The sequence below is a fragment of the Mya arenaria genome, chromosome 11 (assembly GCF_026914265.1).
Source record: "Mya arenaria isolate MELC-2E11 chromosome 11, ASM2691426v1".
Taxonomy (NCBI): domain Eukaryota; kingdom Metazoa; phylum Mollusca; class Bivalvia; order Myida; family Myidae; genus Mya; species Mya arenaria.
The window spans coordinates 32,923,106-32,939,295 of NC_069132.1; the positions used below are offsets into that span (position 1 = coordinate 32,923,106).

The window sequence follows — 16,190 nt, forward strand, 5'->3', positions numbered from 1 at the left end:
AAACTTAATCAGAATCGTTGATTCCATGAAAAGTTTTGTTAGTTTGAAACTGGGTAAAGTGGGGACAAAAAGAAGTTTATATTTGTATTCCTTAAGTTTAACATAAACAAACTTTTAAACAAAAAGTTAAACAAAACTCATTAAAATAATTTGATAAGTTAGTAGGTATTATTGGATATTGACAAATCAATTTATTTTTTTGAAAATCTATCAACATTTCAAAACTCCTATTCAATATTTTTGCTCTTATAAAGAATTGGTTATGCTAACCTGATTTCATTTGTTCAGAGTATTATTTCCGTTTTAGAGAAAAAATATCTCTTACATATGAAATCATCCTGGCCCTTCAGAACAAAACTATTATTGTGATTCAAGAGTTTCCTGTTATGCTGTTATTTCCAAGTTAAATACTGTCAATCTCTACATGTTTAGAAAATAAAAGAACTTGTAAGATTTTATTTGCTCAGGGAATAGAGACATAGTTAGAATTAAGTGTTATGACGCATTATAACCGCTGTTGCATTCATTTTAAGATAAGCCTAGATTTGCGCAGCAATTAAAGTTATTTCGAATCTGGCTCGTACAGTTTACAGTCGTTTATGGAAGTATGTTTGTCCACAGCTTCATCCCATGATACTGCTAGATGGCATAAAGTAAATCCTGTTTTACTGCGGTTTTCTCAGCTGGGAAAACTTAGCTGAGAAAACTTTGATAAATGACATCACTTCTGAAAGAAAGTAGAGTCATAAAGAATTTAGCTCGCTTTTACAATTAAATACCTATTTAAGTCATTTTAAAAGAGTTTTAAGTGTAAAATAAATAAACTAAACTGTTTATGTGATTTATCAATTTTATTTCTTAGATTGAACACTTACTAATGAGCCCGTTTGATGAAATCAGGTTGATATTCCGCTGAAACAAACAAGTTTTCTCTTTGTCATGCAAAATAAATCAACAATTTAGATTACGCTTAAAGTGAGGAATTCATACCAATAAAAGGAAGCACTTTGTAATTCATACAAAGAAAAGTGATGTACTAATAAGTAATGTAATAATTAGATCAGGTTATATTTACAGTAGTTTTCAATGTTCTGTTAGTTATTATGTTCGCCAAGTGTCCAACATCTACCATTCCTAGACCAGTGTCAACAGTTTAGAACTTTTTATAGATATTTTTTTCTTTGAAACGGCATGACCCAGACCTATGATATTTGGTATTCAGCCTCATGTAGTGCTCCAGTTTTCTATATACTTAAACAGGAAAAACCTTAAATTTTATTGTCTGAAACCGCTAGGCCCATATCAAGGCGCACACCTTTGATATTTGGTATGCAGCCTCTTATAGTGGTCCTTTACCAGGATGGTTCAAATTAAGTCCCTGGGGTAAAAAATAGCAACATCCCCTGGGTACCATGTTTTCTGTATGCTTATATAGTAAAAACTTGGAAAATAAGAGCACTAAAATGAGAGCTATATTTCACAAGTGGTGTAATATTTCTTTTATCATTCTTGAGGAATAGTTCTGTAGATTATATTATAAATTGTTATTATTGCATTGTACATGGTTTTCTATGAAGTAACTGATAACTGATATCGGTTTCTGTATTTCCAGGTATTTGACACAGATATTAACCCCACAACGTCAATGGATGTGGATGAAATAAAGGCCCTGTTCAAATGCAACTATATGGACCCAAAGGTGAGCTACATGTACATTCCCCAATTCCATGTCCATATTCAGAAACCTTTTAAATATTACTTAAGACATAAAGTTTCAGCATCCATTTTATTATCTATTCTGCTTTTTGAATGAAAAAGTCTATAATATCCCAACTACTATACAGTATGTACTCAACATTATTATTTTAAATCCTGTATATATTATAATATGTGAAAAGATTGAAAAGTTATTCGCGTAATATCACATTTTGACTTTTTCTATTTCTTATGAGAGTGCTATCACAATAAGGTAATTAATATGTAAATTTACAGTTGAGTATAACCTCAAATATGTCAATAATTACTTTTAATTACATGTTTTGCTCTATTACAACTTCTGTTTACGTATTTTACCTTAACTCAATCAGTATAATTGATGAGAGAGTATGATTCTGACAGATTAGGGACATTTAATAATTTAAAATGTACAAGGCTGTAAAGTGGCAATATGAGTATGTTTACTTATTTAACAATTACTTATAGTAAGTAGTTTTTCCAGAAACTCGGACCTGTTGTCCTTTTTTGAGAGGACGTGAGAATTTACCCCTAGTGGGGCTCAAACTCATTGTCCCTTAAATGAGAGAAGCGAATTCTTAGGCCATATCACGTTCAATCATGAATTTCATAATGTTCAACTTGATAACTGTATATATGCAAAATTGTGACCAGAAAAACTCTACATGAATCTTTATTTCAAGATTTTTTGTTTGTTTTGTCAGGAGGGCAACCATATAAAATCAAAGGCGGACATGTCCATGTTTTCAACCAGGGAGTCCACATGGAACTACATGATGACAAACTTTCACAACAACACTTACATTACCATACGCTTCGCCAAACTGGTGCCAGGTGAGTAAGTTTGTTGCCACAATCCAGGAAAATACATTGGTAGATTGCCCAAAGTATTATTAGAGCTTTGGTGTTCTCCTTGCCATTTTTGCGGTCTTGTAAAAGCTATAATGTCCGCCAGAACTCAGAAACAAAATTGTTCTCAGACTATAGCAAATACTGGTATGTGATGCATTTCACTGGGGCTGAAATTATTTTTGTGGGGTGACCCTTGAATAACAGCTTCTGTGTGAGGTGCTCTTGAATTAAAGCTACTGTAAAAAACAAACAAGTAAACTCTAGTCTTCCCCAATATGTGCCCATGTAGGGTTTTCCCTTCAAGGCAAAAAACACAGTCCCTGACACTGTTTTCAAGCCAGGGACTCCCATTTTGAACCTACTGTGTATTCCTGAGACCCCCAAAATAATGTTCATTAAGATTAAACTAGTATATAAGGGCCACATAGGGACACCCAATTTCAAAACCATAAGGCTCACAGGACCCCCAGCCAGAAAATCATGGCCTTTTAAAGTCTATAAGGGTAGAATATGGTGTTCCTGGGTCTTGACTGCTTAGAGGGCTAAGATTCACTGTTTGTACAATTATGACTGTTCAATTGTACATTAAGATATTGGTGCAACTTTTAACTTCTGCGTCCCAATCAACTCTCTTAGCTTGTTTTTGGTATTATATTATACCTTACATACACAGGTAGCTGACTGTACGCTAATACGCAGCTGCATATTGAGAGGTCGAAGTTTTTTTCATACCAAAACTCCCGAATTTAAATAAAATCCAAAGGGGCTAGGGGGTGAAGGGATTAATATGCTGTCTGTCATCAATCTGCGCACTCCCAAATTTGCCCTAGCTACACAGCTGACATAAATGTGTCCCTTTTTTTGTATATATATATAAAGTTGATTGGTAATATTGTATTTTAATAAAAATTCACTTTTATAATGTCAGCTCTCCATATAGTATATTTAGCCGGTCCGGGCATGTCCAAATCAAATGCTGACGTCATAAAAGTGTGTTCATAATGGCAAAAAATTGTCTAATGTAAATAAGGCCATATTCAATAAAACACAAAAAAGTGTGCAGTTTATACAATGTCTTATTTGTTCCTTCCCCCCCAGGCTTTAAGACACTGAGTCTGAATGACCAGGTGAAGCTGATCCAGTCATCCATCTATCCGATAGAGCTGCTCAACATGTCCAAAGTGTTTGACCCCGTTACGAAGAAATACAACTACTTCACTTACACGAAAGAAGAGGAGAATATTATGATGGAGCAGTTTCCTATGCTCAGGGTTTTTCAGGTAAGGTATCCGATGTACACTTATGTGCATTTTGGATGCATGGTGATCCCATATTGTTTTAGCTGGATTTCATAAAAAAAATCCAGGTTATAGATTGGCAAAAAAACGGTTGGGCGATCCTGTGCCGTTAACAATTTGAGTGAAAGTTTTTTACCTGTGTCATAAAAACATCAGTTTTTATTGGAAAGTCTTGAAGTTTGTCAGAATATTTGTCAACATGATATTTAAGACCTATGTGAAAATGGTCAAAAACTAGGTCACTAGGTCATATATTTAGACATTTTTTTTTTTGGTTAAAGTTACTTATTCCCTTCATTAATTCTACAGTGTTTATTTCAATCTTCAAAAACTAAGTCAGAATATATCTCAGCAATCAGGGGTAGAAAACTAGGTGAGACCAGTGTGAATATAGGTTAGCAGTAATTTCTTTTTCCTATATGAACAAACATCCTGCTGCAAAATCACATTTGTCATGATGAAAAATCGACGTTAATGCAGTTTCTGAATTAACCCATTGTTGTATTATTAGAATGGGTTTAATGTGTAGATAAAGAATATGCAAAAGAAAATACTGAAATATATATTACATACAACCTTTTACGCCTTTAAAATGATAAAATTGGTCAATTTCAGTTGAAATTTATATATAAGGAATAAAAACGCCAACTGCCATAATTTTATCGATAATTATTTTTCAGGAGCACTTCCTGCACATCGGAGAGATGGTCACTGAGTTTCAGCTGACAGATGAGGAGTTTGCCATTCTCTCCGCCCTCATGCTTTTCCCTGCTGGTAGGCCAGCTTTTTCACTCTCACACTGTAATGTGTAGATTAGAAACTATTTTGGACGTAATAAAATCTCAAAATAAAACAATCCCAAAATTAGACCAATCCAATTAAATCTATGATCTTAAAGGGAGCACGTAATAAAATCTCAAAATAAAACAATCCCAAAATTAGACCAATCCAATCAAATCTATGATCTTAAAGGGAGCTTTGCTTTGTTTCTTTGTTCAAAAAATATTATGGTTAATTCACAGTTAGAATCAGATCTTACTAATTAAACAGTTATTAATTACTTGTACATGCAGATAAATGTTATTTATTTTGGCTCAGTTATATGGAAAGCTCAAAGTTTATAGAAATAAAATCACTTTCAAGGTTGAGAAATTCTCTGTTTTTGTGGTTGATGTTTTATCTGTGATAACTAATTGGAACTGTTATCTGTGAATCTATTTTCCTATCAATCACAAGGCCCAGAGTTTGCAAAGACTTCCCTTGAGATCAAAGAACTTAAGATATTTCAAACATGATATTGTAAGGCTGAGCCGATTGGACACCATGTGTTTACTAAATGTAGCCAACATATCACTTGTAAGGCAATTCATGTTGCTTTAATGATTTTTTTTCTTATTTTATTCTAATTATCTTTTAATTTTCTGCCAATCTTAAATCTTAAAATTAAGATTTAATTGAAAGTTTAAGCCAATTAAGTTCATTTTGTACAAGTTGTTACTGATATTAGTCTTTACGAGCAAACCAACAGAACATAAGTTGAATGTTAACAGACTAATGACAGATGTTAAATAGGCTGTTAGGGCCTCACAGGAGGTTTTTAGCAACTGGAGTCTTTTTTTTCAAGAATGCTGAAGTGATTTGCATCAGGATTGATTTTGTGCCTCGCTCCTATGAGTGATTTTGCACCTAGAAGTGATTTTCACCTAGAACCTAGGAGTAATTTTGCACCTAGGAGTGATTTTTGCACATAGCACATATGAGTGATATTGCACCTAGGAGTGATTTTGCACCTATCACTTAGGAGTGATTTTGCACCTATCACCTAGGAGTGATTTTGCACCTAGAAGTGATTTTGCACCTTCAATTTTTTTGCACCTAAGAGGTGCTATTTTCATCAATAGTACTGCTCTGCTGAAAATCTCCTAGGTATGAAATCTGTTCTAGAATTCTTGATGAAACAGTCTTTGGCCTCTTGCATCTTTCAAATGTCGGCTTTTATTGTTGTAGTGTGGTTAGAACTTGTTTTGTCTGACATGGAGATCGAAAACCAAATTGATTAAGCAATCCATCTTAGTGAACATTTGGAGTTTTGATTGTAAACAGAACAAAAATTGAAATAACAATTCTGAAGTCAGTACAATCATATTAATACAGGCTGTAAGAATATACCACTATTTCCTCTCAATATTTGAAAGGAATGAAAACTTTCTATGCCAAAATATAACACTTGTTTAGCTTAAATGAAAAAAGATCCTTAGTTGCTTTCAGATCTTATCTATCTTACCTTTACACTTTTCAAGAAATCCACGGCCTGGAGGATCCACAGGCTGTGGAAGCCTTACAGTCACAGATCTCTGTCGCCTTACAGTACTATGAGGAAGGTGGGTGCTCACTCTAGATAATTGAATGTGCATATTGTCAGGCCTGTATTAAACAAGGCCATCTTTAAAATTATATGCAGTGACCCAACCAGAGTGTACGAGCACTGGGGCCATATTCAATATAAGTCTTATTCTTTTCTTTAGATAAGCCAAAGTGAATCCATTTTTTTCCATTGGCCAGTTATTTTTACTGTCCAATCAAAACACTTTGATTCTAATTTTAAAATAAATTGATATATAAGGTGGTTATTGAATAGAAACCATGGACTGTTAAATGTTTGCTTGGATTGCTCAAAATCTTAGTTCAGCATAGCTGCACATGTTACGATTCTGAAGCTGAAAAAGGTTCAAGTAATTGAACATTTAGATCCTTAAGTCTTATTTCTACGACTTTTTTAATTTTCAGAGACCTTTCAGGATGGCCTGACACGTTATGGTATTCTGCTGGTGCGCGTAGCGGAGCTTGTCCAGTGTCTTCTACAGCACAATCTAGCCATAGGTCTGCTGCTTACACACAATCCCACCATCAAAGTCCCGCAACTCTTCCATGAGCTCATCATTGAGAGTATCAAGGAGGGACAGAAATAAGAGTTACGGAACTTGTTTGTAGTATTAAAGTATGGCCTTGTTTTGGTTGTTTGATGAGAATGTTATTTGTTATAAAGTGCTGAATTTTTAGCTTTTAAGGACACTTTGAAAATGTTGTGATAATTTCTTAAAGAATTTTATTATTTTATGTTTAGCTTTAAACTGAATTCTTTGGATGAATTATTATGAAAGAACTCGCTATTGTTTTTGTTATACATTTATCATTTTAAATCTGTACATTGAATTGTGTACAATTTGTTGTAAAATACTTTGCATAATGCTGCTGGCCAAAGTATTAGGAATACTTTTTATGAACACTTTGCTTGTTGATTGGCCAAGTATTACCACCGTCTGTTTATTCCTGCTGGTTATTAATCACTTGTAGATTTTATTCCGCTGCTGGACATTTCTTCATGTATATAGGAAATACTCTGCCGTAAACAAAGCCTTATACAAATGTTCACATAATGTTTAGTTGCAATAAAGTTAGCTATAAAAGTAAATGAAAGTAATAATTATTATATATTGTTGACATTCTTCTTCTAATTTACCACTTAAGTGTTGTAAGACTGAGGTGAACTGTCCGAGCTGGTAGCTTTTAATAGAATTTATGTACAGGAAAAACATCATTTAAATCAACGTGTTAGCTTAAAAACATTCACATGAACATGCATGCAGTGTTGGCCATATATGCAGTTCTTTTGTGGACTCTTATTAGTGAGACTGTTTTGGTGTATGCCTGCCAAACTAGAGGTCCTGAGTTCAGTCCAAAGTCGATTAAATATGGTGCAAATTATTGTCGTGGTAATTAGTGATGAATGGATATACGGACCCCAATTTCTCAAAGCTTCATAAGTCCCTTATAGCAAGATTAAGCTAAGCTCACTATTTTTGATTTTCTATAATATGCGTTCTATTTTCTTTTGAAGAGTGTTTTTTATGTTATATAGGAATTATCTCTATGTTAAACACAATAAACCATTTTTCATTTATCAAAATTTATTTTAAGTATGTGTTTTGGCTAATTGAAATAAGCTACCTAAACAGGTTAAGCTTAAGAAGTTTCAAGAAATTGGTGCCAGGATGTTAAGGATATCAGCAATATGTTAAGACATGGTAGCGAGGGTACCTGTATGTAAATGTTTGACTAGTATTAAGATGTCAATTATCTCTCTTAATAATTGGACTTGACAGTTGCTGTTTTTTGGCCAGTTTAAGTCCCATTTGTGCCTATCATATTCCGGGTAGCTACATGCTGGTCAGCTGCTCTCAAACAGTTCCATAAACAAATCCATGTTCAACCAATGCTCATGTGATATACCAGGGCTGTAAGATTATTGTTCAAGTGATTATAATTGTAAATATCAGAACAACAGTTTCCAATTATTGTAAGGTGTTTCTTGAAATGACATTTCTCATCTATATTATTTAGTTGATTAAGGCAGTATATGTTTGGTTTAATTTGTTGCTTTGACTTAATAAGAAATGAAAATTCCTGAGCTTGTGATTATTTGTTGTAGTCACTGGTAGATTAGATGTACCTTGTGTGTATAAGGTACACTTTTTTAGTTGGTAGCTGGTTTTGTGAATAAAGCAATAAGAGTTATTTAATCAAACTATTTGAAATCAATGATATGCTGCACTGTTTAAAACTACTGAGCTTTATGCTTGCAAAACTATCCTGCCTATTAACTAAGGTTTGTGAATATTTAAAAATGTATTACCCCGGTACATTGATTTCTCTACATGTATATTGGCTATGAGTTCATAAATGTAGGCTAGGAGTACATGTATATAGGCCAAAAGTACATGAATATGGGCCACAGTTACATGTATATAGGTCACAAGTACATGTATATAGGCCATAGGTACCAGTTTATAGGTCGCAGGTACATGGATATTGCAGGTTCATGGATAAAGGCTGTATGTACATGAATATAGGCCACAAGTACATATAGATATAGGTCACAAGTACATATATTTATATAGGTCATCGGTACCTGTTTATAGGCGGCAGGTACATGGATATTGCAGGTTCATGGATAAAGGCTGTATGTACATGAATATAGGCCACAAGTACATGTTGATAGGCTGCAATTACATGGATACAGGCCACAAGTACATATATATAGTCCAGAAGTACATTAGTATATAGGCCACACATGCATGACACAGAAACAACAACTTATTTTATTCCTTTATTTTTAGCTGTAAATGTGCTATTTTTGAATGCTGTTCATTGTATTATATCATAACGCAACTTCCTTTACAATTGTTTATGTTGAAAAAGTGCTTGGCTTTGTTTTTGTGTTTTGTTGATATTGTGTTTTATTGAACTGTATCTGGATGTCAAATTATTAAACTGGTATTATGAGATCTCCATTTCATAAAATACTGTTCGTTATTTCTTGACTTTCGATGAATCAATCATGGAGTTGTTTGATCATGTGATTTGAAATTTTCTCCCATGAAATTACAGCATGATATTCTATTTTCAGCCCATGTGCTTGTACTCTTCCATGTATTAGACATAATCATTCAATTACATGTACAGTGTAATTTTGTTTCGATTAAATAATGTGCACTCAGGATAAAAGATGCATTTTATTGCTATGGTGACAGCCTATAATAATCATGTTGTCATAGTGTTATATGAATATGTACATGCATGTAATTACCTTCTTCGACGTTTCATACTGTTTTCATTCTGGCATCAAGAGTATGTAGTAGTTCATTCATCAGCCATGTTATTTTTGGCTGTGTGGCAATTATAATGCTTTACATATGACTGGAAACATAGGGCATTATATATGTATATATATATTTTATATATGTATGTATGTATATAAAATGTATATTGTACATGTATGTTACTTTGTAAGATGTAATGCTATGTTGTTTGTTACCGAGGTTTGAGGTTTGAGTGATGTTAAGCATGATGCTGTTTGACAGATAAAAAGGAAGAAATACCCATATATGTAAATTTAGATTAAATGATGCATGTAGCATATCAGTATGTTTGGTTGTGTGATGTGTATAATTTCTACATATTTTTCCATTTTCAAACTCATTCATCATTTTTATGTAAACAACTGCGTTATAATCAAGGTTTGTGTCACTTGTTCAGTTTGGCATGACATTTGTGAGCAATTCACTCTGAACTTGGTATGTAAAAGTAAATACTTGTAGGGACATTGAGATTCAGTATGGTTATCAGACTTCTTAGTTTATATGTACATGTATATATACGCTCTTTTGGCAGTTAAAAGACAATTTATTACTGTATTATATATGATTACCAATCAAAACGTTAGTTCAGTGATTAACAACATATAAGTTGTTTTTTTTACATTTCAAAATAACATACAAGTTGGATAGATATAAAAATGTTGAATTGAAACTCTAAAAAAGTTTTGCTCTTCTGAAATAATGGCTTTTCATAGATCAGTATTGGTTTATGAATGTATATCAATGAAACATTTTAAACAACAGGAATCAACACCAAAACAAAACGAAAAATATTTCACTGTTGACCAAGCAAATAAGTACATGTACATTAATGGCTTCAATATACCCATTTAAATTCAGCACTGTCTACAACTTAACTATTCCCACAGCCATTAACCACAACAAATACATCATCCCATGTACATGTATACCAGCTGTTCAGTAATAGGGTCAATGTGAAATCCTGTTACCCAATAAGGTATACCCTGGCCAGTAAATACAGAGTTTCATTTCCGGATATGCATTCACCAATTAATAACCTGAAAAACTGTTTTCAAGTACATGTACCTGTCTGTTGCATAGGTAATGATTGTACAATCATTACCTATGCAACAGACAGGTACCTTATTGGGTAACAGGATTTCACATTGACCCTATTACTGAACAGCTCTGATAAAAAGAAGTTAATGGGATCATTTTAAAACTTACAGATTCAACTTTGACTTGACTTGTCCATAGTTTCATGGCCACAGGTGTAGCATTTGGTACCATTTGCTGTAATATATTTCATCATACTCTCATGTATTGTTTTACTTATGTTATGTATATGAGTATGCATGCGAATGTTTTAAATGTTCTTTAGTTGCCTTCAAGTGCTTGCTCAATGTTAACAATTATGTGTCATTTCTCAGGACAATCCATTTAAAGATACTGAGAGGTTGGTTCAGTTTTTTATATTAACGGAAAAATGATGACTGGTTCATAAAGTCATCGGCATGTACCGGTTTGTTCTTTTGTGTATATATAAAATATCTGTCGTGCAGTAATTTGGAATGGACAAACATTTGTGATCACACTATATGAAATTACAATAGAAATTGTATCAACTCAATAATTTCGTCAGTGCGAATCTACATGTAATTGTAGTCTTTATGAAGGTCAGGTCAACCCAGTGGCTGCATTTTAGCATTCAAGTACTTCAAGTACTTACAATTATGGGGGTGACTATGTTGATTTTATGATGACAACAGACTGCTTATTGACCTCAACTCCCAGTAAGTGAAGCAGTCTTGTTAGGTTGTGAGCCATAGTGCACTGATAGAGTGTAACCCAGGTTACAGCTACAAGTGTATAGCACCGACACACCGTTTAGCATCCCTCCAGGAAGACAGTATTTTGAATGGTGAGGCAGGGGACCAAAACTGTGACCTCTGGGTTGACAAGTTAAGTCTTACACACAAAAACACAAGACCACAGATCTGCTTCTTTATTTCCCCATTGTATGTTATATTTGCATCAGCTAGACATTTAGAACTGATTTGATTACGGGTAATAGATTGTTGCGTGGAAAGCAACCATGCATCAATGAGTGTACCTTTTTCAGGCTAAGGGGAAGTAAATGTTTTTATAGATAAAAGTGACAGAGTCATTACGAGGGACTATTTTACAAAATGGTGGTCACCACAGCGTGTTGATGTAACTCTCTACCTTTACCTCCTGTTTATTTTTTTGCAGCAGGCAACATATTCACAATAACATAATGAAATCAAATTTGCACATATTTTGCATGATTTTATGTTCATTTCGTTACTATTGATTTTGAGTACTGATGAATAAAGTCTTGCCTTTTTAATTAATTATTTGTGGCAATTTTTTTATCTCGTCTTTTTAACAAAAAATGTTTTTCTAGATTTTGTGATAGCCATTCCGCTGGTGTCTTCAGTAGTGGCAGCGTCTTAGCGCACAGACTTGAATCTTGGCCCAAACTCATAAATCAATGTTCAAATGAAATAGGTGTTACATGATACCTTAGACTGTAATTACATGTACATGTACAGGGAAGCAAGGCCCAGAACTCCTTTTTAAACGATTATAGAGTTATGCCCCATTTCCAATTGAAATAAACAACCACAAGCGCTGGTGTTTACTCTGCAGCGTTAGATTGTATTTTTGATAATAGAAAATTTACACAGCATGTTGCTTTTTTAAAAAGACAGAATAAATTAACAACATATTTTACTATAAACTTTAAATTTGAAACTCTCTGCCTGTTATATGTATTAATCCAGGATGTATTCAACTTCTGAACTAGTATTGTAGTACATGTAGTTTTTAGATCATCTTGTAAATGTTCTTTCCATTTTTAACTGGATATTTTGATAGTATGCTTTAAAGCCTTCATGCCCGGTAATACATATATTGCTTTATAAAACATTGTAATTGTATACTATAGATTTATTTGATATATTGATGTACGTGTATGATGAATTACATTGTTTAATGATTCATTTGAAATATTGATGTACATATATTATGAAATACATTGTTATGTTTTAGCAGATTTTATGTAAATCATGTGATACTGTTTTTGATACCAGTTTGATTGTTTCCATCCGTACCATTATGGCAGTATTTGTCATTTAGGTTAAAACAAATTTAGGATACAATTTTGATTGAGTAGTTGTACAAACTGTTTGTATCTACATTTCTAACATTGAATTTTATTCTTTGTATTACTGAAATATTTTGATTGAATTTAAAGAAAATAAACCAAATGTATAATAGACTTGACATTAATTGAAGATGATGTAAAAATTATGTCATATTTCATTTATAACATGTCGTATTTCATTTATAACATGTCGATATATTTTTTGCGTTTTAATTTTTCTTTTATCATTAATGAATAATTTAGTGTTAAGTGTTCCATTACATTACATGAAATTGAAAAAATCCTTGAAAATTGAAACCAAAATATCTTTTGCAGGAATACCATGTCTATAATTTTTAAAAATCTCCATTTTACCGATCTGTTTGTAGGTATTTGGATATTGCTCGCATTTTTTTGTTCTTAGGGTAGTTAATGCTCAAAAGTTAAGACAAAAACACAAAATATGTAATATTCAGGAACATAAATTGTAGCATAAGAAGTTGAATAAAATAAAGTGACATAATTATGTAAAAAATTTACCCAGAACTTCGATAAATTGATTCAAAGCTCTCTAAGTTGTTTTCTTGCTATGGTTTATAAGTGACTTGAGCAACTGCTGCTGTAATGGTGCAAATAAAGATGATAACTCATGTAGTTATTTTAATGAATCATACAATCATGTATGTTGATGAATGAAATAAAAAAAAATGAATATTATCAAAAGGTGTTTGTATTATAAAATGTATGCAACAGTATGATTATGTTCCCTGATGGGTGAAGATGAGTTCATGCATTTTCCATGCGTTCTTCCCAATTTCGTGTCTGCCCAATAACTCCTCATCTGATTAAATGATATTTGATATCTTTGGATAATGTTCACCACATCAACCATATCTTTAAGATAAAATCAGCATATGAGGTCAAAGGCTATGTTTAGCCATGAAAGCCTTGGTGTCATGGTCATTGTTGCCAGAGGCACTTTCCACAAGTGTTGCAAGGCCCATAACTAATAGTAGCTAAATTATTCCCCTTTTGGACTTGGACAACAGTCTGCTTGTGGTGTTCTTGTTCGCGTCTGCAACATAATGAATTCTCAACCGATTAAACGGTGTTGAAATAGTTTTGCACAAGTTCACTACATGGTGCCAGTGCATACAGTACATGTTGGCCAGATATTTGGTCTCACTTAGCATAGGTCAGAGGCCATTTTATAACTAGTAACCATTGGAAAGATTTTGTAATGATTTGACACGTTTATCACTTTAAATGGGTCATATAGCCATTCTTTTAAGATCACTGTCGTGAATGGATTTTAATTATTTGTTTGCCTTTGCTTATACCTAACCTGTAGATACAACTCATCCTTCTACGTTTGTAACAGATGTATATTAGCTTGACAAATTTGCTGTAATTCCTTTTAAATACATTTGTGGAAGCAATAATACATATAGTAACTAATGCTAGATAGCCTTGTTAGACATAATTTATATACATTGATGTATGCAAGAACAATGAACACAAATGTGGGTGTCTAAATTTATTTTAAAAACATGGAAGTTTTCACCTTCTATAAAACATTCCTCGAGCATCTACGAGTAAAACATCAGTAAGAGGGTCAGGGCCCCGTCTCAATAAAGATCGCAAAGCTAAAGGTCGTTACCTTTCTCGATATAATCCTGTGTTTGGCGTTAACTGCATTTTAATAAAAATATAAGAACATTTATCACATATTTTCGTAACTTTATGGGTTTCAACAAGCACTCTTAAACAGGGTAAGTTTTACGACTCATATCTCATTGAAACGGACCCCTGGTGTACGTGTTATGTAACATAAGGTGCTGGGGGGTCTAATAAGGTGTTATCTAAACACTCTACAAAATAGTGTAATAGCATAATAATAAATATGTCCACATCAACCAAACAAGGGAAACAAATTAACAAGAATTATGGTGTTCAAATAGCACCAGTTAAGTAACAAGAGAATAATATCAAAAATTGTATCTACAGTTTGTTAAAAGAATGTTGATAAACACACATGAAATTATCTATATTATGTTGTTGTTTTGTAATATACGCTATAATGAATGATACATCTAATCAAATAAATTGAAATTTTATAAATAATGATACATGTAAATGTTTACATGTGTCCAAATATGCGTAACAAATAATTAATATAAAATAACAAGTTTCAATTTGCAAGAAAACATCAACTAATACAACATCTGCCTAAATATTGCACATTCTGATTATAAATCAATATAAACAATTAAATCCTAACACATCTAGTGAACACTTTCATGTGTACAAATATAACAAAGGATAGAACAGCAAATCAAAATGTTTTGAACAATGATATCTGCATAATTTGCATAGCTATTGCACCAAAATAACAAACAAAACTTACACTAATTTTGTACAAAATGTATAAAATCAGCCTAAAATATACAAAGTGTCAATGTTTAGGTCTGTCAGGTAAGTAAGTATGCTAATAAATTCAGCCTCAAATATACATGTCTCAATGTTAAGGTCTCTCAGGTAAGTAGGAAACTAAATATACTCAAACAAACTATTATCTATGAATAATTTCATTGCCAGCTGTCCATTCTAAGAATTACCCTTAGTGTTGCATTATGGGTCATGGTTGTTTTTCAAATGTCAGAATCTAATATCACAACTCAATCCTCCCAAAAAGTAAGAGAAGCTGGATATTTACTTGTAGTTCATAATATTCACTGGAGTAACACGAGATATGTATGTTCCAAACTCCAATCGCTCAACGCCTTATCTCATAAATCTTTTTCAATAATAAAAAAGTCTGATATAAATATATCACAAGTTGCTGTTATAAGTAGTGTCAGCTATTCAACACTCGCTACAGTGTAGCAGTAAACTCTTCTTTGCTGTTCTTTATTGTATTGTCAGCTGACTAAAATTCCAATGACCCCCCCCCCCCACACACACACACACTCTGTACAGCGTCTGTTAGCTTTTCAGTGCACCACTGACCTCATCCTCGTACTGTTTACGGAAGCAGTCTCCCACAGGGAAGAAGTCCCAGCACCGTTGCTGATACAGTTCCCACACATAAGTCTCCTGACCGGTGTACTCTGTGTCCGGCTTGTTAATCAGGTGCATCAAGAAAAACCTGAAACACACAAAGTTATATGTAGGGCCTGAAAAATTACAGTGATGTAAGAGCCTGAAAAAAATGTAGAGATTTAAGGACCTGCCAAAAAATAAAGTGAAATAAGGGCCTCAAAAAAATGTAGAGATTTAAGGACCTGCCAAAAAATAAAGTGAAATAAGGGCCTGAAAAAAATGTAGAGATTTAAGGACCTGCCAAAAAATAAAGTGAAATAAGGGCCTGAAAAAATTGTAGGGATGCAAGAACTTAAGCAAATTCTGGGAATGTAAGGGCTAGAAAAAAACTATATAGGAATGTAAGGGCCTTAAAAC

The 16,190-nt window shown here is 33.1% G+C and overlaps 2 protein-coding genes across 11 annotated transcripts in view; one reads left to right on the forward strand and one right to left on the reverse strand.

The window, feature by feature from the left end:
• The window catches only part of LOC128207799 (uncharacterized), a 39,007-nt gene extending 25,553 nt beyond the window's left edge, over positions 1-13,454 (forward strand). For both annotated transcript variants that reach the window (XM_052910937.1, XM_052910938.1), the window contains 6 exons: positions 1,613-1,699; positions 2,439-2,568; positions 3,685-3,866; positions 4,565-4,658; positions 6,185-6,265; positions 6,672-13,454. In XM_052910937.1, the coding sequence (XP_052766897.1) occupies positions 1,613-1,699; positions 2,439-2,568; positions 3,685-3,866; positions 4,565-4,658; positions 6,185-6,265; positions 6,672-6,853 (756 nt within the window). In that variant the 3' untranslated portion in view covers positions 6,854-13,454. The remainder of the gene's footprint in view (positions 1-1,612; positions 1,700-2,438; positions 2,569-3,684; positions 3,867-4,564; positions 4,659-6,184; positions 6,266-6,671) is intronic.
• Positions 13,455-14,253: 799 nt separating this feature from the next.
• The window catches only part of LOC128208856 (ryanodine receptor-like), a 116,479-nt gene continuing 114,542 nt past the window's right edge, over positions 14,254-16,190 (reverse strand). For all 9 annotated transcript variants that reach the window (XM_052912504.1, XM_052912509.1, XM_052912506.1 and 6 more), the window contains one exon: positions 14,254-15,879. In XM_052912504.1, the coding sequence (XP_052768464.1) occupies positions 15,717-15,879 (163 nt within the window). In that variant the 3' untranslated portion in view covers positions 14,254-15,716. The remainder of the gene's footprint in view (positions 15,880-16,190) is intronic.